The following is a 25,473-nucleotide window of genomic DNA, read 5'->3' as shown; positions in this document are numbered from 1 at the left end:
CTATTAACGAGGTAATCTTCGGCAAGGACGGTCGCTAATCCTATTAGGAAAATATATATTCACGTCGAGTTTGCAATTTTATTAAAAGTCTTTCACTTGCGGAAGATTCGCTCTGGAAGTCACCATTTAGAGTACTGCTAAACCGAGGGTTTAATCTTCACAAAATACATATTTATACTTCCCTGCCGGACAATGTTTACGGCGTGAGTAAAGGGCAATAATAAATGGCACGGATCACGATGAATTACGAGTAATTAAGATTTCTTTATTTTCCAGGCTGTGGGATCACACTACCACAGGGCACATGTCACAGAAATGGAGAAGCCGCCACTCCATTGTGTACAAAGGCATGGGTTAACTCGTGTTTCTGTATCCTGAATTTAAAACGCGTCTCGTACCTAAGAACAAAGAAAGCCACACAGAAGTAATTCTGCATGTCACTCCTCGCACACACAGAGTCAAGCTGCCCTCCACAAGTCAGCTAGACTTTGTTTTTATAAGTTAGTGTTTGTGTGCTTGCCATAATTAAAGGCAGGAATAATATTGTCCACTTTTATGTAATCTTTCCTTAAGCCAGAGGGGCCCTGGGTGATGTCATCAGACCTGTCCATCATCTTTTGATTAACTAAAATGTTTGTGTACCAGAGAGGTGGAGTTTTGTATCTGTGTGCACGAAAGAAACAGATTGGATTATATCACACAAAAATACATCATTCAGAATTACATGTAAATACACACATAAACATGCATATGTATGCATGCATGCATGTGTCTGTGTCTGTCTATGTGTGGTGTATATTATCACTGGTAGGCAGTTTTATTATTTTGAAGTTCAGGTCAGACTCAGTAAAACCACACAGGACTTGGTGTCTTAGGTGACAATAGAAATGTTTTTTGGTTTTGTTTTTTAAACTTCATGCAGGAGCCAGGGCATGCACAGTTAGAACACAGGGCGCACTTCATCAGCAAACTTTCCCCTCATAATATTCTCATACATCAAAATTTCAAAGTGCATTATGTGCGTGGTGCATTTTGGGCACTTGATAAATTTTGTCCTTATGTGGCGGTGGTTCCCCTCAAAAGCCCTGGATGTAATAAATTGCTATAATCAAATCTAATTTCTGAAAAATACCTGTGGGAGTAACAAACAAAAAGGCATGTCTTGTATAAAAAAATGATAAATAACACTGAGGTCCGCGGTTTATTATAATCAACTTGGTACGGAATTACAAAATTAAAATTATGTGACCCTTTATGAGTAACTCCAGCAGTAAACATGATGTGTGGAATTATGTTGACTCCCTCTGCATTTCATAGGGACAGTTCAAAGAAATATAATAGAAAAAAATGAAAAGATTTATCACAAAGTACCCTTTAGTGCAGAACGTCTCGGGAAAAAAAATCCATTTATTTTGGTCTATTAAAACTAGCAGGGAAATGACTTGCTTAGAACTTGTTAAGTGTAAAACATTTCGAAAAAGTGCTAATTTTTCTAAAAGAAACATCTATGTAGCCGGCAAATTACATTTTTCTGTGAGTTATTAGTCAAGTCCATGTACCTAGAGCCTCTACTGACTGAAGGAACTTCTAAAGGGTTGATTAAACTAAGCTTCAAACTATAGCTGGATAGAATTATTAATTTAGTCATTTTCGTAAAGACGGCTAATTTCATCTGAACTGTATTTCCCAGCCTTGAGCAAGAAAGTCAAGTTTTACCCTTCAGTGAAAGAAATCAAATAGAGGCTTTTTCTTCCCCTAGATGGGAATACAGATGTGACTGTAAACCCGGGCATCATACGTACCAATAACGTTCGCTTTGCATGAGCACTGGCCTGAATTGTGGTGACAGGTAATATCTCCATCCACGGTCCCAGAGGGATTACAGTTACAGGGGCGGCAGCCATCAGGATCCAGCGCCTGCAGGCCATAGAACCCAACATGGCACCGAAAGCATCGTCTGCCAGACACACGTCTCTTACAATCACATTGGCCTCCAACCTACAGCAGATACAACATTTTGTAGAATGATGAACATATCTATTTTTAGATAATTTGCTCATTAGGTACAAGACAGGGAAGGAAGGAGAGAAAAAAATTCTTGAAGTGTTAAACAGACAAGGAGGTGGTCAGGCTGTGCCTCTCGTGGCAGAAAACACGGGAAGTTTCGGCAGGGAGAAAATTTAGAAGTGAATGAAAATAGATCCATGGAATAGACCCATATGACTAAAGGGGAAACAGGGAATTAAGCATTTAGGCACTATATAAAGAAATCAGAATATAGGCATGCAAGTCCTGAAAATAGAAAAGAGACAGCAGCTAATTTAATCTTCACAACCCCAGCTCTCTCCTTCCATTTACTATCTAGTCGGTCCAATCTGTTTGGAGCATGTAGGTGTTTAAATTAAGAAGCAAGTCTCCCGGCGACGAGAAGGTCCCATTTAAGTGTGACCGTTATTAAAGCCCTCTGTAGATAGCGGCACAACACTGAAGTCTGATTCTGATGTGCATCCTCTTTGAGGAATACTTCAGTGTTTTCTCAGTTACGTGTGGTCTCATTTCACAGTAAGTCCATCACAGACTGCTAATATAATTGTTAGTTACACACATGGGTTCTGATGTCTGAGGAAGGGCTTTCAGAAAACAGATTTAAAAGAATAATTTTTGCTTCATCTTACCTTGTCTAAGAAATGAGGGCTTATAGGAATCATTTATTTCAGGATAAAACAGTTCTGCAGATAGCTAAGTTGTAAAAAATAAAGGGTGGACAGACTGTTTGCCAGTCACCAGATACATGAGTCCCACCTAGGTCACCCAGCTACATAGACAATTGAAGGAGGTCACTGAAGTGTGGCCATGCCAGTTAGATCCAGTTCTGAGGTAAACCGTCAATTCAAAAAATCTGATGCCTTTTCTTAAGATTTATTTTGTTTCTAGTTACGTATACATCTGCATACATGCATATTGATTTGTGGATTTGAAGGCAGGAATAGTTGAATTTCCCTGCTTCCCAGAGGAGACAGGAACAGTTGAATTTCCCTGCTTCTAGAGTTATAGGAAGCTGTGAGTACTTGGGTACTCTGAAAGAGTGGTGAGTATTCTTAACTACAGGGCCATCTTTCCAGACCTGATCAGCAATGTCTAGCAGTTCTCATATATAACGCTGCTGACTGTGCTTTCATTCACATCTCTATGTCCCTGTCAAATGGGATGAGAGGACAGTGGTTTGGTCTCTAAGATCTTATGCCCTACTAGCATTGAGATTCCAAATACTGGGAAGAAAGACAGATAAGATGGTACTACAGATGACAACAACAACAATAACAACAACAACGACAACAACACAACAACAGCCACGTGTATCCTCATATTCAGGCCAGGATCATTTCCCTGTTCTTCAAGGCTTAAAACACTGTCTAGATCAGTTATGATCTTGCCTGAATCATAGTTTGGCCTTGAACACCATTAGACACGTTTACAAAAGGAAAGTGAAACCTGTTCACAAAATGTGGCTCAAATTTGAAACAACGTTCATAAGCATGGCTTGGGTGGGATTCTTTCCCATTTTATGAGATGTGAGCTCTTTGAAATTTCTTCCAAAAGGCAGCCTGGGCTGGCTCAGAATAGCCCATTATGTTCTACCAGGTCGGCATTCCAACATTCTGCTATGTTTGGTTGGTACTTCCAATGACTCAAAATATTTTCTAAATATCTATCTCCGTTTAAAATTGTAATTAATGTATTTATTCACTTCCTGATCTCAGCCCCCCTTCCCTATCCAACCCTAACACCCTCTCTCCCACATCCCCTCTCCTTGTCCTCAATGACAGGGAGACCCCTGCATGCTGTGTAATGTGCAGCTTGGTCTCTTGTGGGCTCCCTTTATATTTCTTTTGATGCAGGGTCTTGTTAGAGTGTCCATATTGGTTATAGATTCAGGATCTTCCCCCTTCGGCCATTCAAGGGTGGAGACTGCAGGATTTGAACTTTCGTCTCTGACTTCCGATTGACATTTTGACTCTTTTGTCTCTGGGTTATCTAGAAGTAGGTCAGTTTTTAAAGCTTTAGTGATGTTTCTGAATATCTTGCTGGTTGGTCATTTAGCCGACTAATCAATATGCTTTATATGATTTAAGTAAAGCACAGTTTTCGGAGGTGCTTTATGGCCCAATTTGGTCTATGTTGCTAGACATTTTCGGAAGACTTCAAAAACACAAGCAACGATCAACTGCGGTTGGACTGAGTGCTCTGTTCGTGTCAATGGGGTCAACTCTGTTGATAGTGTTGGCATAATCTATATCCTTACTGATTTTCTGTCCATTTGTTTTTCCTGGTTATTGAAGACAGGGGTATTGATGTCTTTCTTCTTCATGAAATTGGAGATTTTTCTGTTATTTTCATTCACTTCTATTGAAGTTTACTTTCTATGCACAGTTATTTTGTTTGGGGCACACACGTGTTAAGAATTAGTATTGCTTATCATTAAAATGAAAATTACCCCCCTTTGCAATTTATAACTGTTTTTAGTAGCCTCCTTAAAATGGCTGTGGTGAAATCTGTATTTCTTGATGTTAGCAGAGTCACTGCAGGTTTGCCATAATTACTGCTGGTGAGCTCTGTTTTCCCACTGGTTCTGTTCAGCCGTTGTGTTGCTCCTGCTTGAACTGTAGTTCCCACATGCCACGCATGCTCAGTTTGTGAGATCCCATTTTCACACACCTCCTGATCGCTCGCCTGTAAATGGAGTATTAGGATGTCGAACTCTGACACAGTTATTGCTGTGGCCGACATCTCACGCCACTGTCTTCTCTTCACTAATAGGAATGCACTTCCTTCTCTGTCCCTTCCTAATTTGTATCACGGCAACTTATTGACCCCATTTTTATGTCCTCGCCTTATTTTCATTACATGACTATCATTTTCTCATATATATTTACACAGTCTACCTAGGAGGAAAATTAGCTCCTCTGTGTTTTTAGACCCTCAAAGCCCTTCCCTTCTGCCCCTTTACCAGTGCCACCTTATAAACTCTTGAAGGTGATGTTGATTTGGGTTAAACTTCCCCTTTCCACTTAGAGAGAGTTAAATGACCAGGAAATGCACATTAGGAACTGCTGGTTTTGGAGCACCATCTTTTGCTGTATGAATGTGTGGAACCTTTAGTATTTCACTTCCTCTGAAGTACTTTTACAAACCATTTTCTATGGCTGGTCCTTCCTGCAGTGAGCTGTAACTGTATACACTGTACAATCGAAGTCCATCCTGCCCTCAGAAAGATGCTGCAGTGGACAAGAGATTAAGTGGTGCTATCTCTCTGTGTGTTTTCCTGCTCCATTTTCTTCTCACTTACGTTATCTGTCAGGACTGTCTTCATCTGATGATTATTGTGTATGGAATGTGTGTCTTCCCTATGATGCTTTAACATCTTCCTTTCATCACTACAGGAAACAATCAATATTCCTGAGGAATCTGATGATTATCCACCTGTTTGTTGGTTCCTTTGTGCTTCTCCCCTCTGTGTTTTATTGGACTTCTTGGCTCTGCGGCTTTATGGTTTGTATATACAACTTTGGGAATTTCTAGCTATTATTTCTTTCTATATGTTTGTCTGTCCCAACCCCTTCCTCTCCTCCGGGAACTTGGTTTCATATGAAGTCTTGTGAATTTGTGTGACGGCTCACCGACACCGCCTTCACGATTCTCAGTCATCTTTATCTCCTCGTCTCATTTATATTGCTGTTACGCTGTGTCTTAATATTTTATTCAGTGGACAATCTACTATCAATTCTAATCAGTTTTTCATTTCATACACTCTAGTGTTTTCTTATGTAAAGTCTCTGTTTTTAAACCTACTACCTCCCCATCGACCTTTAAAAACACCCCGAATAGACTGATGATGTTTGTAATATACTGTTGTAACATATGCACCTGACATTTGTACATATCCTTAGCTTCCGAAACAGTTTAAATTAGTGGGATTTAGTATATATCTTATCGTGGATTGGAATGGGTTATTCTATTTTGTTGCCCGCCCGGAAGTTTCTCAGTTGTCTGTGACTGCTTAGTGCTTTTACCCTCAATCTTCCTCAGTGGGATGGTATCCTCTAGCTCTTTACATGTAAAATGACAATAATCATTGAAGACATATGGAACATTCTCTGGGGACCTCTCATATGACTTCTCTGAGTCCATCTCTTCTTTCTGAAATACTAACAACTTTGGTTTCCCAAAACCCTCAGCCCCTTTCCCGTAGCTTGGTATAGACACTCCTTAAAGGAAGACATCTGGGTAAACTTTAAAACTATAAAATTTAGTCCCTGTCCCTAGGGGCCATTTTCTTTAATGTCTAATGCTTGGGGTCTTGGATGCAATTAATACAACTTGTCTACATGGTTTCTTTAGGTGGGAAGACGAACTCACTTTCTGTTCGGTTTGAATGAGATGTTGCATGGAAGGTTATAAACTAGCACTTCTTCATCATAAGAAAGGCAGAGAAAGGAAAACCCTGCAACCTAGTTCAACACAAGAGTAGATGAAAAACTCAGAAAGAATTTATTAGCAGCATTTAGCACACCATGGAGTGAATTCTATTGGGAAACATTTATTCAGATATTTTACATAAGCTTCAGGCTTTGAACCCAAATAAGAGAGAGCTCCCAGGAAGCTTGGCAATGGTGCCTCTGCTTCTAACTACCAGGGATAGGAATGGTATAAATCAAGGTCTTACACTACCTTTCAACTGCTCAAGAATTCAGTTTTGAAGGCATCCAAACTAGGATCCTAAATCCTCAACTATCCCATCAGTACCACACTTTCTGGAAGGGAAATCCTGGACAGTAAAGGAATTTGCATAATAACTAAACTAAGAGGAACACAGAGCACCCTGGGGTATCCAAAAGAACTAAAAGGACGCAGAGTGTGTGTACTGGCTCCATTAGAGATTAACAAATTAACATAAAATTCACCCACAAGGAGTTTAGAAGGGCTAAAAAATACCATAAAGTTATTTCTTCTCAAGGAAAGATAGACAGTAAGTTTTGAACATTGTTTGAAGAGTACACATTTAAGTATTTGTGAGACAAAAACTTAAGGTTTTCGGTTGTGGTAGTCCATGTCTTTAATTTCAATATCTGAGGGGCTGAGTAGGCGACACCTGCAACTCTTCCCTCAGAACTCCGTATAATCATCTCCTCCAAGTACAACCCCATGCAACAAGACATGTGCTAGCTGCATGTGTAAACTAAGACTACTCCTCCTTAAGGTCATGTTCCCCGAGGGTCATACCTTGTCTGATTCTTCCACAGTACTTAGCTTGGCAAATAAAGCCGAAGCCACCTATCTTTATACGCATAGATTACTTTTGCCTCCTTCCCATGGCACATAGCCACTGCTCTCAATTTACCCAGAATTCTAAGCTGCAAGATCAGTAACAGCAACAGGAAGGACGTTAAGCCCACATAAGGGGAACAGCTTGGTTTGAACTTGCTGGGAGCTGACAGGAGTCAGTCAAGTGTTACAACTGTGAGCACACGCATTTCCCAACAGCACTGTAATGGTTCCACCATGCTGCTTGGTGATCCCAACCAGGACCTCTCCAACTTTGGACAGCAAGAGAACCCACATCAGTTGTACAGGCCATGTGGCAATAATGGCTACACTGCTGTGTGACAACTGTCATGAACTTGGCTGGGATAATAATGACAGCATTAAAAATAGTGAAACCTTGTAAAATAAAACAAAACAAAACCAACCAAACAAAAAGCCCCACCTTTATCATCTTTCTCCACTCTCATCCAGATTCCCAGAGAGAATTTCTCACCTAGTAAATTCAAGGCATTGAGTAAATCAATATACAGATTTTACTATAGGGGTGCTAAAAGTTGGTATGTTTTTGCTTAAAGAAAGCAAGAAGCATGATTTTTAGGATGATAAGTGAACACAGCATTTCCCACGATTTCTGTCATTGTAAGTAAAATGAAACAAAAATTATGTCTTCTTAAGTATGCATTTGGCTGGTGGGAGAGGAAACTTAATGTTCTGCAGATGACATCTTCCCTCACAACTCACTAAAAGCCAATGAGGTAATGGCGATACTGCCAAACAAAGAATCACTAAAGCAAACTCGAAGTCTGAAGATCGGGAAATTAGAATCCGGGAGTTTCGTCTGAATGGGCAAAGTACAAACGCTGGCAAGAAGAAAAGGAACTGTTTAATCAATGGATGTATTCTTCAAAATATTCTCTTCTCATGTGAAGAATATGGGTGGCTTTGCTTGTAGAAATCTTTGGTTTTCGTAGAAAGCAATATATTCAAGTTGTCAACAAATACACAGTAGCTTAGTCTGCACCCTGTGAACTTACAAGGTCAGACTACAGAAAGGGGTTCTCTCAGTGGGAAACACTTTCCCCTCCAGGATTGTTAACAGTACCCAGAAACTGTACACAGAATGATCTCAATGAGTTTGCTCCTTGTGTGTGTGTGTGTGTGTGTGTGTGTGTGTGTGTGTGTGTGTGTGTGTGTGTGTGTGTGTGTGCGTGATATGCCTGTGTAATGGCTTATGTACATCTGTAGGAGTTCATTGTAGGAACATTGGAGAAGGTTGCTTGGTGTCCTATCATGCAACCTTATTCCTTTGTATGATGGTTTGAATGAAAGTGTGCCCATGGCCTCATATATTAGAATGTTGGTTGCCCAGTTGGTGGGCAATTTAGGAAGCATGAGGATGTATGGCCTTGTGAAGGAGGCATGCCACTGGGTTTTGAGGTTTAAAAATCTCTCTCTCTCTCTCTCTCTCTCTCTCTCTCTCTCTCTCTCTCTCTCTCTCTCTCTGTCCCTCTCTCCCTACTTCCCCCGCTCCCTCCATACCTTCCTTACTCCCTCTGTTCCTCCCTCTGCCTCCAAACTATGTATCAGACATAGGCTCTCAGCTGTTGTTTCAGGCTTCTACCTTCCTTCATGGTACCATGCTCCCTACCATGATGAGACTGACCCTCTGAAACTATAAGCAAGCTCCTAATTATATGGGTTTTTTTCTCCTATTAGTTGTCTAGGTGTCTCTTTACAGTGTTATAAAAGTGACTGAGGTACTTTTGAGACAGGATCTCTCACTTAAAGTTAGACTGATGATCATGGAGATCTGGATGATGAGAGTTTTTGGACTTTACTCACAGTGCCTTTGCACACTAAACACACCTGCATGATTTAGCCATTTTGAATAGCTTTGTGGAGGACATGTCACAAGAGAAGAATGGAAATATGGGGGGAAAACATGATGCTCACAAAGCAACTCATAAATATGACCATCTGGTTTTTTTTGAAAAATAGGAACTTTATTTCCTATGAATAGATAGGGTTTTTTTTTTCATTTTTCCAGAGGTCATGCAGGCTTCCATCAAAATACCAGTAGAGACAACCTGCTGGACCTAAGAATTTGCCATCCACGAGAAGCACAGGACACTCAGGCTAGAAGACCAGCTACAAAATAGAAACCAATGGAAAAAATATCCATCCAACAACAATAAATGTAGTAATTTGCACCTAAACCTGTATTTACCCCCAGACCTTCATGCCTAGAGGCCAACTTAAGAACACAATCAATGACCAGGGCAATATAGCACCACCAGAGCCAAACTATTGTACTTGATCAATCCCTAGATATTCCAAAAACATCTGAAGGACAAGAAAATGACCTTAAAAACCAATATTATAAAGTTGATAGAGGCCCTTAAATGGAAATGAATAAATCTTAAATAAATCTAAGAAAACAGACAGGTGAAGGAAAGGAATTACTCAGAACCTGAAAATGGAAATAGAATCAATAAAGAAAACACAAAGTGAGGGAATCCTGGATATGAAAATTTTAGGCAAGTGAACAAGAGCTATAGATATAAGCCTCACCAAGAGAATGCAAGAATTGGAAGAGAGAATAAAATATATGATAGAAGAAACTGATACACTGTTCTAAGAAAATATTAAAACTAAAAAGTCCATGACACAAAACATCCAGGAAATATGGGACACCATGTAAAGACCAAACCTAGGAATAAGAGGACGAGAAGAGGATTACCAGATAAGAGGGTCAGAAAATATTTTCAACAAAATCATAGAAGAAAAATGTCCTAACATAAAGACGAAGATGTCTATAGAGTTACAAGAAGCTTTCAGAACACCAAATATACTGGACCCTAAAAAAATCCCCATGCCACATAATAATCAAAATACTAAATGTATTGAACAAAGAAAGAATATTAAAGGCTGTAAGGGAAAAAGGTCAAGTAACATAAAGGCAGACCCAACTTCTCAACAGAGACTCTAAAAGAAAAAGGGCCTGGATAGATGCCAAACAAACTGTAAGAGAGCATAGATGCCAGCCCAGACTGTTATACCCAGCAAAATGTTCAATCATCATAGAGAAAACAAGATATTCCATGAAAAAGTCAAATTTAAACAACATTATCCACAAATCCAGCCATATATTATACTATAAGGGACACTCCAACACAATATTAACTCCACCTATGAATACACAGGAAATAAATAATTTCACACCAGCAAAACCAAAAAGACAAAAAAAAGGAAGCATGAGCACATGTGTGTGTGCACATACACACAACAACAACAACAACAAAAATAAGAATTAACAATCATTGGTCATTAATATCTTTTATTATCAGTGGATTCAATTCCCCAATAAAAAGTCATAGGGTTACAGAATAAATGTGAAAATAGGATCCATCCTTCTGCTGCATACAAGGAACACACCTTAACATCAAAGATAGACATTACCTCATAATAAAGGGTTGAAAATTTTTTTCTAAGCAAATAGGCCCAATAATTGATCTGGTATAGCCATTCAAATATCTAACAAAGTAGACTTCCAACCAAAATTAATCAAAGAGATGGGGAAGGACACTTTACACTCACCAAAGGAAATATACACAAAGATGACATTTTGATTCTTAACATCTATGCCTCACAAGCAAGGGCAACCCCATTTGCAACAGCTACATTACCAAAGCTTAAATTACACATTGAGCCCCACACAATTAGAGAGGGAGACTTTTAACACCCAACTTGCACCAATGGATAGGTCATCCAGACAAAAATTAAACAGAGATTGTTTATAAATAATGGAGCTAACAGATATTACGACTCAAATGGTCTTAGCAGTTATCTACAAAGCACTTCACCTGAACACAGAATATGCTTCTTTCTTAGCACCCCACACAATATTTTCCAAAATAGACCACATACTCAGTCATAAGGCAAGTTTCAACAAACACAAGAAAATTTAAATAAGCCCGTGTGTCCTATCAGACCACCATGGATTATAGCTGACTTTCAACAACAACAAGAACAACAGAAAGCCAACAAAGTCCTGAAAACTGAGCAATTCTCTACTCTCTGACCACTGGGTCAAGACAGAAACAAAGAAATTAAAGACTTCCTAAATTTGGTGAAAGTGAATCCACAACGTATCCAAACTATGGGACGCAGTGAAAGTAGTACTATGAGGAAAATGCATAGTGCTAAGCACCTTCTTAAGGAAATTAGTGAGATCTCATACTAGTGACTCAACAGCACACCGGAAAGCTGTAGAACAAAAGAAGCAAACACACCCAACAATAGTAGACAGCAAGAAATAATCAAACTGAGGGCTGAAATCAATAAAATAGGAACAAAGGACACAGTGCAAAGAATTAACAAAATTGAAACAAAAAGATGCATAACAAAAGATACAGAGGAAATCCAAAGAATCATTAGGTCATATTTCAAAAGCTTATATTCCACAAAATTGGAAAATCTAAAATAAATGGACAATTTTCTTGATAGATAGTCCCGTTAATTCCAGGACTCAGAACTTCTTAGTTGTACATCCCATCACCGATCAGTCCACTACTGATCTGCAGGGAAATCCAGGCTCTCTAAGCTAGACAGCACTGGAATAAGAATCTAAACTTAAATACTGGCTGACACAGAATTTTTTTTCTAAATTATGGAGACTGGAGAGATGGTTCGGGTACCCAAGAACTTCTTCTAATGCTCTTAAGGTTATTAAAAAAAAAAGCTGGGTAGAAGGATACATACTAATGTCTCAGCACAGACAGGAGGATACCTGGGTTGAATGGCTTATCAGCTCAGCTTAACTGGTAAGTTCCAGACTAGAGAAAGGTAGGGGAGAGGGGAGGAGGGGGAGAGGAAGAGAGACACTGTTTCTAAAGTATAAAACAGTGATGGAGGTTGACAAGTATCATCTACTGATGACCTCTGACCTCAGTCCTACTGACATAGACATACACATGGAGACATGAGCAGAAAAAAACACATGCACACATAGTCCTGTAAACACACACACACACACACACACACACACACACACACACACACACACACACACACACACACACACTATTTATGAAATGCCCTAACTGCTAGGAGTTGGTATGGTCCTGCCTATGCTGTCCGTCTTAGGTGTGACCAGAGTAGAGATGGCAACTTCTTTCGTTGAGTCCTGGAATTAGTGCAACAGGCCACCTGCTTAAGTTTGTGTGTGTGTGTGTGTGTGTGTGTGTGTTCTAGTTTGGTTTCGGTTGTTATAAAAACCACCATAATCATAACAACCAGAAGAGGATTTGTTTGTCTTAATGCCTCCATGGAGGAAATTTAGGGTAAAAATCCAGGCAGGAACCTGGGGGCAGGAGCTGAAGCAGAGACCACAGAGGATCACCGCTCACTGGTTCACTCCTAGGTTCATAGTCAGCCGCTTTTGTTACAAAGCCTAGGCCCACCTGTCGAGGGGTGGCACTGATCACTGTGGGCTGGGTCCTCTATCAATTAGAAATCCAGAAAATACTCACAGACATGACCACAGGCCACTCTGAAGCTGGGGATGTCCAGGTGACAACCTGGGTAAGGCAGCACAGACGTCAAACACAAAGACATGAGGTGTGCAGAATGAGCATGATGAGGATGAATTCTGATTTCACTAAAAAGTTTGTGAAAACTGTGCACCGAGGGCTGGGATGTGGCTTGGGGAGAAGGCATTTCTCCTGCCAGGACCTCGTCTTCAGCCTCCTGAATCAGATAACAAAGTTCTCAACAGTTTCAAAGAACCACGGGGAAGATCTTGTTAGTCTTCCAGTTTTGAACGTTTCAATGAACATGGCCTCCTATCCTTATCACACCTTGACAACCCTCCATGTCCTTCATCTGGCTTTATTTACTCTATCATTCCAGTTTTAGAAACTGACTTGAAACAAGCCTTACTATACAGCATAGGCCAGCTCAGGTTTGCAATCCAGCCATGGCTGGGTGGACTCAAACTGGTGAGTTTGCCTTCCAAATTCTTAGATTACAAGATATCGCCAACCTAACCTGTTTTGAAAACCTGTTTTCAGGGTTTGCTGAAAGTTAGAAGATATGTGTAGCTTGTCTTGAATTTACTATGTTTACGATGCAATTGATAAAAGTGTTCTACAACGGGGCTTGTGGTCCTAACCACTGTGTTCTCAACTTCTCAGAGCTATACGTATTCGTTAAAATGGATGCAGGGTTGAGCTGGCTTTGTGAGACAAGCCTTCTTTACCTGAAGCCATTGTGCATCTGAGGGCAACACATGAAAACTTGAGATAAGGACGGGGGATTGAACACTGAGACACTGACTAGAAGGAGGACTTAACAACCCAACTTAGTGAAGACCCACATCCATGTAAGTCAGACATTAGAATTTGTCACATAGACGAGAAACACGTTTAAAGAATATAAACATATATTTCATTTTCAAACTATGAGGCAGGTAGGAGTTTAGAAGCAGAGAAACATGACTTCCATTTGAGTCTTCAGACAACTGGCTTCTCTGGGACTATCCTCTCCTGACTTTGGGGTTCAAGTGCCTTATTTATAATTTTTTTTAGAAAAGAAATACTTGGCTGCTTTGCAGTTTGACTAGGATTGCGCTCTCCAACGAGTCTTCCACTTTGGCATTTTCTCTCGCCACACAGCAGTCAGTTAACATTCATGATAGACACGGCTCAAGGGCCTATCTACCTCGGTTGTCTCAAAACTTCCTGCAAATACAGTCTAGACACCTGGTGAGTGTCCCAGACTGACCTCTAGCAGGTAAGTGTCCCATTCCTTACCTCCCATGAAGTAACTCACCGGGTCACAGAGGAGGCTGCCGTTTCTAGTTCCGTCCCCGTTGCAGTCACAGGGCTTGCAAACCTCCGGGTCAGCAGGATTGGCACCAATGGGTCGGTAAAAGTAATCCTGGCATGACTCACAGTTTCTCCCTGTGTTGGGACAGGCTATGCATTAGGGTGGATAATTCATTACGGTTGGTCATGTAACTCAAGACTGAATACTGTATTCCTCTGAGGACATTCTGTAATTTTGGGGATGTCCATTCTAATGCACCCTTCATGTCTACCTGCCAATTTAGTGATCCGGAGCATATGAAACGGTGAACCTACTCCAAATGGCGCTTTACTTCATTAAAAGCCCATCTGCTATGCAGTACCACACTTCTGAAAAGTTTTGCTTTGTCGGGCAGCATTCACTTTAAAGAAATCCTCTTCTAAACTTAAAATTGCTCTTCCATGGCCAGGCACTTATTTCTATAGAGAACTCCGAGGAATTGCCACACATGTGGCGGATGACATCTACAGAAGAGGAAGGAAGGAGGCATGCTGGAGGTGTCAGGAACGCTTGCTGTGACTCAAGGGGCTCACACAGTTGGTCAGACGCTTGCTGTGCATGCAGGAGGACTTGAATCCGATACCTGGCACACCCAAAAATAGCCACACCCATGGGGAGCACAGACCAGTCACCCAGTGGCAAATGGATCCTTGGAGCTCACGGACTGGACAGCTCAACCAGGTAGAGAGAGAAGGTAAAGGGTCATGAAAGTTTGGCCTCCACATATATACACATGGTCAACACGCATACATGGGATTACACAGATACAAAAAATGGACAGAAATTTATTTTTCAGAAGTGACTCTTGAAAAATGGAGAATGCCCTTAAAATAATGGATGTGGTGCCCTTAACCTGACTTTTTAGTGCATTTGTCAGTCATTTCCTTTTGTTTCATGTATCAGAATAAGACATTTGCTTTATTTATACACACCAGGTAAATCTTGCATTAAGTATTAGAAGGCCCTGATATATTCAGTGCGTACCGTAGTTCCCATGGCTTCCAGTTTATGAAGTAGCCCTTTCCTCTAGCCATTTTTAATGAATAAAATATTAAGCAAATGAAATATATAAAAATTATAAAGTAATAAATATGAATAAAATAAGAAATACACAAAATATAAGTAGCATAAGATATATACACTATAAATATGAATAAATTAATAAAATAAGTGAATTGGTTCCTATGCTTTGAGTAGTTTCCAGAGACAGTGTGAATAGTGCCAAAGCTACAGAAGGAGTCTGAAATAAACCTTCAAGCTATCAATTTCCCAGTTAAAAACCATATCCCTTCACATTATCAATTTCCGTTTTAAAATCCATACACCCTGTTCTGACATTTCTGGAAATGGACTCAATGTCAGAAAACTATATACTCAACTAAAACTTTCAGTTTGAGTGATTTTTAGCTTCTGATGAACTAAAAGTTAGATAAATTCTTAATGCTTCTATAATATTGGCATTCATGCATGATGATGGTGTCCCAGCATGTCTCTACTCTAGAGCCTGCTCTTCCACGAGAAGCCTAAAAACACTCTTCTTCATGGTTGGGTCCCTGGCCAGGGTCTCATGCTATTACCTATCATTATCAATACCCATCCAATTCATTCACTCATGTCCTTGGGTAACACTTTTGGGTCCTTTATAGATGCATTATATTTCACAGACACTGAAACTGTGTGTTTCTGCTTTAATGTTAACACTGCTCTTCAGAAAATGGTGACTTTAATGACTACTAGAATTACTTGTCATTGAACACACAGAGAATGTTTATTGTTTCTGTATTTATAATCTTTGTGTGTGTGTGTGTGTGTGTGTGTGTGTGTGTGTGTGTGTGTGTGTGATGGATATATGAGCACCATGTGTGCCTGAGGAGGTCATGGACAACCTGCAGGAGTTGGCCCTTCTTTTCTACTATGTAGGTTCTGGGGCTCTATTTCAGATTGCCAGTCTCTCCAGTGAGCTCCATACCCTATGAACCATTGTGTTGGTCTAGGCACTTATGACATCTTCAAAAGATGGTTGGTTTCTACGTAAACTCTGAGTGGGGGTAACATAGCCATGTACGAAACCAGATACAAGGCAGGTGGGTACATAAGGGACACACATAAGTTTCTGTAAGTATACATTAAGTTGAGCCAGGCTAAGCTATAAGAATTACAAGTTTTCATGGATGACGTGAACCCTTTTGTAGACATATCTTTGTGCAAATATTCAATGAAGGACTATTTCTCACTTGGGGAGGTTCGATGAGACAGATTTGATCCCCAACTTAATTGCATGAAAGCACATTCCTAATTAAGATAACCGTGTCATAATTTAAAATACCCTGCGTCCAGAGATAGACACCCATGGCCCCACAGGCTGAGCCAGCCACTCCGGACTTGGGATTACCTGTTGTGTGGTGCTGACAGTCATCACAGACTCCTCCGCCACCTCTGTTGTACTCCAGGGGAAATGGGTCCATGGAAGCATCATAGTGGCAGCTGCTGGCGTGGCCATGGCACTGACAAGGCTTACAGTTGAATGCATGAACATTGTTACCACTGCGGAAAGGCTTGTCATTATAAAGAGGGGAGCATCGACCACACTGGAATGACAAAACGTCAGGAGAAATGGGAAGTCGTGATGGCTTTCTCATATACTCGCCACTGTCACACAATGGAAATTTAAAACTTGCGAGGGAAGAAGCTCTGACTGCTTTGTCTGTAACACTCTCTCAGAAGTCAGAGAATAAAAGGTATGAATTAGGATTCTTCTACAACCTTTAAAACGATGTTGAAATATTAAAACCTCTCTACGCTTAGCTCTGACAGTAGAGGGAACCACAAACAAACAGGAAAACGAATATGAAATTATCACTCTGACCTTTCAGACTTTGCACTCAGTTGGAAATGAACGGATTTAACCAATTGTGAAGCATCTCTTTGACCCCCTGCCCTGGGCTCCATATTTTTGTCCAAAACCACAGCTGCTTTACCAGAAGCCAAACCCATTCTAGGAGCCCCAGGGAAGATGCTATCTCCCACCAGCTAACACTCCATAAAACCCTCCCCCAATAACCCCAACTGCATTCCCCCACCCCTGGGCTCCATATCCCAGATCACAGCCTTGTCAGAAGACTTCCTCTTTACTGGAGGACAGGCTGTACCAAGAATTCCAAAAACCAAGCAAACACACAAAAACCCAGAGGCCACAGAGACGCTTGGAACCCCAGAGGCGATGTGGCACTCAAATCCCCAGAGGTCACATAGGCTGCAAAATCCCAGCGGAGACACCCTACTGCACTTTAAGACTACCTGGTCACCAGAATCTTGGGCCATTTAGACCAGAAGACCAAAGAGAAAACGGAAAAACAAAAGCATCTGTCTAACAAAGATAAGCTCAGAAGTCATACCTAAACCTGTAATAACCGAAATCCAGAAGCCTGGAAGCCAGTGTGAGAATACAGTCAACAGCAGACAGGACAACGTGGTGCCACAGAGCCCAGGTCTCCTAGTACAACAAGCCATGGGTATTCTAAGACAGCTGACACACAAGAAAGCGACACTAGTTTCAATATTATGAAGATGACAGAGGCCCTTAAAGAGGATATGAGTTAGTCCCTTAAAAAATGCAGAAAGATGCAACCAACAGGGGAAGGAAGTTAATAAAAGGGTTTGAGACGTGGAAATAGAAATAGAAACCATGAAGAAAACACAAACTGGGGGTGCTGGAGATGGAAAATCTAGGTAGGCGAATAGGAGCTACAGACATAAGCATCGCCAACAGAAGAGATAGAAGAAAGACTCTCAGGCATGTAAGGTACAAGAGAAGGGATTGGTGTGTCAGTGGGGAAAAGGGTTAAGTCTAATGGGGAAAAGGGTTAAGTCTAAACCATTCCTTGCACAAAACCCACAGGAAACCTGGGAGGGCATGAGAAGACCAAACCTAAGAATAACAGAAATAGAAAGAGGGAAGAATCTCGTCCGCATCTGCCTTTATCTCGTGCTTTGGTGTGCTGGCATAATCCTGTGCAGTGTGGTACAGGGCGGTGCAGTGCGGGCTAGATCTCCATACTACTGTTTCTTGAACATGCATGTTTGTAAAGTGTTGTACAGACCAGGTACCAACATGGAGTTGACACAACACTTACTCCTCTGCCTGAGAAAGGAAAGGTGATTGGTCACCGATTTACGTACGTGAGCATGATTTAGGTGGCAATTCAAGGATTGAAAACACATCGGCTGATTATGTCCAGTAAGGAAATAAAAAACTAAAGCTCACTGATGATTTAGGACCAGTGAATTTAAATATTGACAAAAGGCACTTTCCCCCTGAATTTGTACATAGTTTGGAAATGTCTCCCTTTTTATTTTTAAAAAGAGAAAAGTATAAAGAATTCTTTTTTTCTCTTGTATTGCTATTTTCTCTTGTATACATTTATTTCTTATTCTAATATTTTACTTCAGCTTATTTTTTAATTAATTATTTTATTTATTTACATTGCAAATGTTGCCCCCTCCTGGTCCCCCTCCAGAAGTTCTTCACTCCATACTGTTCTCCTTTGCCTCTGAGAGGATGCTTCCCTGCTCCTTGCCCCAACCCACCCCACCCCCACCCCCAGGCATTCCCTTTCCCAGGGAACGCAAAGCAAAGGCTATGAGTTTTCCCTTCCTACTTAACTGAGGGGAAAGCAAATAGAGAAGAAAATATTCATGCATAACATCATCCGCTCACAGTGTTCGAAACCAGGGGAGCTGATCTGCAGTTCCTTGTTAAGGAGCTTGCCCAGTGAGCTTTCAAGATGCCCCAATATTCTTGTGGTGACGAAGTTCTTCATAGCCATAACTACTTCAAGGTCATGGGCTGGAGCTGCCCTCTGACCTTCTCCCTATCCTCTAGAGACACCCTCACCATGCCTTCTGTCCTCTAGAGACACTTATGTCATGTCCTGTCCTTTTGTCCTTTAGGGACCTGGGTGTCATATTCCTGTTCTTCTGTATTGAAGCCTTGGCTCCCTTAGAACCCTCTCCCAGGAGATGCTAGATACCTATTTTCATACTCTGCACACAGAGTAAGAACAGAGGGGGAGTTGCTAAGATGATGGCTGAAATTCACACCTCTGATACCAATGCCCAAAGAGAGCTCTTCTTTGAAGCATTTAAGGCACACCAAGGCTTGATAGTGGGCAAATGTTTGCACACCGTGTTCATGATTCGATCAGTCTCAAAAAGACAGTTACAGCCTTGACAAAAGATAGACACAACTATTGTTTGTTACAGCTCCTTGGCCAGGCGATTTTCTCTTTTGAGACAGGGTCTTACATATATCACAGATTAGCCATGAACTCAGTATGAAGTCCAAGGTGGCCATGAACTTATTGTTGTTATTCTGCCTCGGTTTCCCAGGTACTGAAATTATAGGCAGGTACTATGGCACATGGACAAGAAAACAAAAAAGGAAGAAGGGAAGGAGGGAGGAAGGAAGAAAAGAAAAGGAAAAAAGGGACAAAGGAAGAAGAGGAGGAGGAGAGAGAGGGAGAGTTAGTTGTGGGATAAACATCAGAAAGTCTAATTAATGTGCTTGCTGATTGCAAGAAATAAGTGTGAGTGTAATGTAAAGTATGTGTTCTCGCTATTCTGAACCGTAAGATAAGCATTTAAAATTTCCTCCCATCAGTAGAAAAAATAGATAAATACAATGGTTTATATACAGAGTAGAATAGTATGCAACTCTAAAAAGAGTGGAATTGCATCATTTGCAGCTACACATGCAGAACCCCTATCAAATAAATCAGCGCAAAGAAAGAAACATGGTGTGTTCTCAGTTTCACACGGAAGCCGCACAGGTAACAGCAAAGGCAAAAGACAGATGAGGCTGCGGCAGCCCAGGAGGAGAATGGAGGGTGGAGAGTCAATGAGTATAGGGTAAGGCAGAATGGATTCTGATGTTCTGAGCACCGATGACAACTGTACTTGGCACCGACTAATGGTAAACTTGAAGCAGCCAGTTGAAAGGATCTAGAAATCACAGGCACTCAAGAACAAGCACATGACCAGAGTCTCCGGTAATCGTTACACATTGTGCCCATGTGCTAAACTGCCATGCTGCACCACATAGACATGCACCATATTAACATGTGCGTTAAAAGAGAAGTTTACAAACAAATGGGCTACTTTGCTATATTGTAGGACCCACATCACAAAGCATTCACATTGGATTCCTGACTTGGTAACATTGTAATATTTTATAATTTTTACCTCTGCAAGCCTATTGTGTGCCACTTATTTCACGGAAATGGGAATCCCGATTTTATAATGTTGTAGTTAAGAAACGGAAATTTGTTACAGCACCTAGCACATGAGTGACCCTCAGAGAACATGACCTACTAATGCTCTATGTTAGGATAGCATTAGCAACCGAAGGTTAAACTGGTTAGGGGACACTGAAGTGCAAGGTCCTGGTTTCTTTGGAGACTCAGTTGTGTCATGTGATGTTTTTATGTAAACTGTCTTGTGACGATGTTTTGCTGAACCAGACATGTGGGAGGATGTTTTGCTGAGAATGGACACATGGCGCTTTCCGGAAGCTGCCTAGACAGAGGGCATGCGATGTTTTGCTAGAGCAGACACGTGAGAGGACAGACGGTATTTGAGAAGTATAACCCAACGGACAGTTCTCCTTGCCACTCTTTGCTGGTCTTCGCTGGGCTTTGCCAATGCTGGCCTTCCCTGACAATGCTGTGGCATTGGGTCACCTTGCCTCCTTTGCTGATCATCATTTGTCATGACTTCATAAAGAGAAAGGCATGAAAAAGCTTCTGGTGGCATTTTGGTGGCTTCTTGCTGATTCTATGAGGTCTCAAGATGATCTGCAATTTATGGTTTCTTCTGGATCAAACTGTTGTTGCTGATGTGTGAATGGTGTTTGCAAGTAGATCGAGCTACCACTGCGGATTTGTGTGAACTGAACTGCCGGTATCCTGATAATGATGGTTCAAATTGCCTGAAATAACTATTCCTAAGCTGGCCCACACACCCCTTTTGCCCTATTAACCTTTCCTTTCTACTACCTTTGATGGGTGGTGGGCCAGAAGTGAGGTTAAAGCATTTAAGAACCCGTACTAAAGTAGATTGGAAAAAAACCTAAGCCTACAAGACATCATCGAAGCTACTGAATTAAGTTAGCCATTATCCACTTTACTCCTGTAAATCCAAGTTTGTTCATCTCAAACGTGAAGAAAAGTCAGTATCTTACCAATGACCGATGGTAATGGGGAAAACCAGAGTCTGTGACCTCAAGTCTGAATGGCTGCAGCAGAATGCCTAACACAATGCTACATGGAATACTGTCATTAAAACGTGGGGATTCTGTGACCTTCAAGGACCATGATTTGTTCAGACCTTGGTCTATGCAATAAACCAAAATTAAAAATATGAAGGAACATTATTTCCGGGTCACTTTCTCACGTGTCTCTATAACCACCAGAGACATCACAGAGACTCTTCCCAGGGCCATCAAATGTCACTGGGATGCCACTTTCTCTAGTGGCTATAGGTTCAGAAGAGATACACTGTACTTGGATAAAAGGAAGATCAGGGAGACGCAACTCCTCATTCTTGGGATTAGAAGAAAGGAAATGAATACCCAGACTCCTTTGCCCAGAACCATCCACCCTGCAGCTGTGCTCGTGTCTAAACTTTTAAAATTCCGCTGTAAGAAACAACCTCAACTTGTTTTCCATTAAAATTTTGTTTTTTGTTGCTGTTTTGATTTACTTCAAAACAATCTTACTGAAAGAATTTTCTCCCCCCAGGGTGATGTTTCAAATGATACTTTCTTCATGAAAGTTGGCGGGGAAGAGTAAGGATGTGGGGGTGGGGTTCTGTCACACTGGTCACACATGTAGCTTGTGTCCCACGACATAACCGCAGGCTGGAATTAGATAGAAGAGCAGCTCCAGCAAAAGAAGTCCTCTGATGTCCACGGAAACAACAGGTTTTTTGCTTTTGCTTTTGATCTGAATGCTTTTTTTTCTCCCTCATTTGTTATTTTGTCCTTATTTTCAACCTATAAGCCACAGTCGCAAGGCCTTCTGATAAGAGTGAAGTAAGTGCTCTATCAATACTCCAAAAACACGATCCTTGCTTCTTGATGTTTTCAATTAAAGATGAATTTTGACCCTGGTCGCTAGTAGTTACTGAAACAGCTAGACTCTGGCATACAGCCTTAAGACATCGGCAAAATGTTTAGGCATTATGTTTCCTGGTAAAGGTAAACACATTTATCAGTTTGGACATTTTACCATTATAAATACTAGAGTCATAGGGGTTCATCGGGATAATTAATTAGTGCAAATTCACCTCTAGGGTGTCCATTTCCTTTCACATCGGGCCTACTAGGAGCCAGTTTCTGTGCATAGAAACTTCTCTGTGGAATTGCTTCCGAGTTCAAAGGAAAGATCTGGCCCTGTTGAGGTGGGTTTATTACACTGAGAGAGTGTAATGTTTTCAAAGCCCAGAGGTAAGCATACATAATGCTTACACAGAATGCCCATACTGACAAATACACCCAGGCATTCATAAAGCAGTTTCAATTTTAAAATCAAGTTCAAGTAGCATGTTTAATACGATTTTACTTCCTAGGTAAAGGCAGTTCACTTATGTATGCAGGCAACTTTAGGGAGATGGGGAAAGCTTCTACAGATTTACACACAGTCCCAATACTATCAGAGCTGAAGGTAGCCGTGCACACTGCTAGCTGGAATTATCTGTGGGTGGCACAAAACAGGTGGCCTTTATACTTTATAAGTGGTATTTTCCACAGTGTACATTCATTCCAATATATTAAAATTAATAATAATACATTATTTTTGATAATTGGCGGAAGGGTGATCAGTTTTCTTTAAGTGAGACTCTAGGTAGGTGGGCCATGCCGTGGTGCATGTCTCAACATGGGGCAGGATATACTCAGTGCAAATCGCACTTGGCGGACTATGAGTGGGGGAGGGGGAGAGAGAGGACTTGAAGTTGGTTTGGGTAGATCTGTGAGGAGTCGGGAAACAGTGGGAGGGGAAGATCCTCAAAACCTGTGGTAAGAAGTTCTCAGAGTTATTTTAAATATGCATTAAAATCAAATGAAGTGTGCATATGTTATTTTTGACTTTCATAAGAAATAAAATATATATGTATGTACTAGAAGGATATAGAGTATTTGCATTGCTCACATCTAATACCAAAGAAAATTAAAATGTTCCTTTTCAAAGGACGTGCAGATAAGTGGCAGAGGGTAATATATTTTTTGTTTGTTTGCTTTTGTTTTTGTTTTTAAGGACACGTAGGATGAGAACCCTAAATCAAAGCCTAGTATACAGTTGATATGATGCCTTTTTTCCCTTTCTGTGTTTTGAAAGCTTCATACATGCAAACACTGTAGCTTGGTCATAACCACCTCCTACTCCCTCACCCCAACTCCCGTCCTCCGACGCGCTCCCCTCACAGCCTTTTGCCTTTACTGTCTTTTTTCTTTTATAACTCACATATAAAATGCAATAACTGGGAGTCTAGACAGGAGGGCCGTGAGAGGTTGGCTTTGGGTATGACATGGCTGGTGTACACATAAACTCACTGGATCTGTGGTTCCCTGCCCATGACCTGCACAAAAAATCAGGACAATTAAAATTCCAGCTTGAGGTGGGGAGAGACTCCTCATGTTCTGCCCGTTCCTGAGGAGCTAAAGGCACTTACGGCTGTTGGAGCAGAGAGAACCACTTCCCATGGTTGACAGAGGAACAGTGGTAAGTCACCATAAACATGGGCATCAGGATTGACTGGACGTGTGAGTTATAAAGCATGATGATTAAGGACGTAAATTTTTCCAAAGCAGTTTTGCAGAAATAGAGAGTTTTGAGAAACCACTACCTAAATTTTCATTTTAACACTTGTTTTAAAGCATGCACAACCTGACATCTATTGTGGTCTTTTAACTTACAGACAACATTACTAACCTTTAACACTGTGTAAAGATGAAAGAATGGCGGGGTGACACTGCTGTCTGTACTCCGGTTTCAGTGTTTAAACCTATCAACCCTTGGCTCCATCTGTCCCCGTCCTACATTTCTTCAGTCTATTCAGCCGAGCAAGGCAAACTCTGGCAGGGTTTTTGGGAAGAATTCGTGAGGATTTTGTGAGTGGGTTTTTGAACTTCCTTCTATCTATTCAACAAAGATTCTAACATTTTCTGCTCCAAATATGAAAATAAATATATTTACAAACATCGACTGCTGAAGCACCCAGACTCCTCCTCCTCCTTTCCGCAGTCTCCAGCGGCTCATGTGTGACGTCCAGCTGTGTTTCAGTCTAGTGGACACCAGCTGCTCCTTCTCAAGGCGACTCTGGATACTCAAACAGCAAGACTACAGGATGGCTCCATCATGGCCAAGGACCATGATGGGTCTTGAGTTCAGGAGTTTTGCTCAGCTTTCTCTCAGGTTGTGACTTAAAAAAAATAAATTTAAGTGTTCTGTGCAAATTCTGGGGAGTTCATTTACCAGACTTCTCTTCTGCAAGGATGCTCTCCCTATGGGCAGCTTATTCTCATTCCCTTTTGCAGATGAGAGGGTTTGATTTGAATACAGGTCAGTTTCTTGTGTCTTCTTCCTTTTTTTTTCTTATCTCTATATATTTGGTCATTTTTATTAATAGCTCATAGACAATGATTATTTCATATGTATAACATGTATATACATGAAATACTTATTTTACATGTTTACTAATTTGTTAATTATTTATGTATGTACTATATGTTTTATATATATATATGTATATATATATATATGCACACACACATACCTCATGGTGAGATACAATATTTTTACTATGCTCACAGCTTCAGATTTTTTCTGTGAATTTATCACCCTACATAGTCTTAACTATTAAAATAATTATAATAAGTATACCCTGTAAGTACAACCATTCAACTTCAAACTAGTAACTAATTTATTGTTGTTACTTAAACACAAACTATATCTCTAGGGGCATATATTTCTTCCTCTACATTATACCATTCATCCTTTCCTCCAATGATTCACAGATTTGTCACAATTTTAGTCTTATTCAATTTTTACTCTTTCTTTTATCGCCATTTTGATTCTTTATTTTCAATTATGTTTGGTTTGTTTTTGTGTCTATCTAAAAAGTTGTTATCATACTTAAAGTCATACAGATTTTTCTTCCAGGTAACCTTCTGAGTTTAATTTTACATTTAACATTGAGGGATATGATTCATTTGAGTCAATGTTTGTG

The 25,473-nt window shown here is 40.6% G+C and overlaps 1 protein-coding gene across 1 annotated transcript in view; it reads right to left on the bottom strand.

Annotated features, from left to right (window-relative positions):
* The window catches only part of Ush2a (usherin), a 670,292-nt gene that overhangs the window by 551,058 nt on the left and 93,761 nt on the right, over nt 1-25,473 (bottom strand). Inside the window, exons 9-11 of the mRNA XM_032915475.1 lie at nt 16,583-16,778; nt 14,155-14,285; nt 1,803-1,998 (exon numbers count right to left, since the gene is read on the bottom strand). Of these exons, the coding sequence (XP_032771366.1) occupies nt 1,803-1,998; nt 14,155-14,285; nt 16,583-16,778 (523 nt within the window). The remainder of the gene's footprint in view (nt 1-1,802; nt 1,999-14,154; nt 14,286-16,582; nt 16,779-25,473) is intronic.

Source organism: Rattus rattus, chromosome 10 (assembly GCF_011064425.1).
Source record: "Rattus rattus isolate New Zealand chromosome 10, Rrattus_CSIRO_v1, whole genome shotgun sequence".
NCBI classification, from domain to species: Eukaryota; Metazoa; Chordata; class Mammalia; order Rodentia; family Muridae; genus Rattus; species Rattus rattus.
Note: the sequence above shows the minus strand (reverse complement) of the source record. Positions and strands in the feature narration are given on the sequence as shown.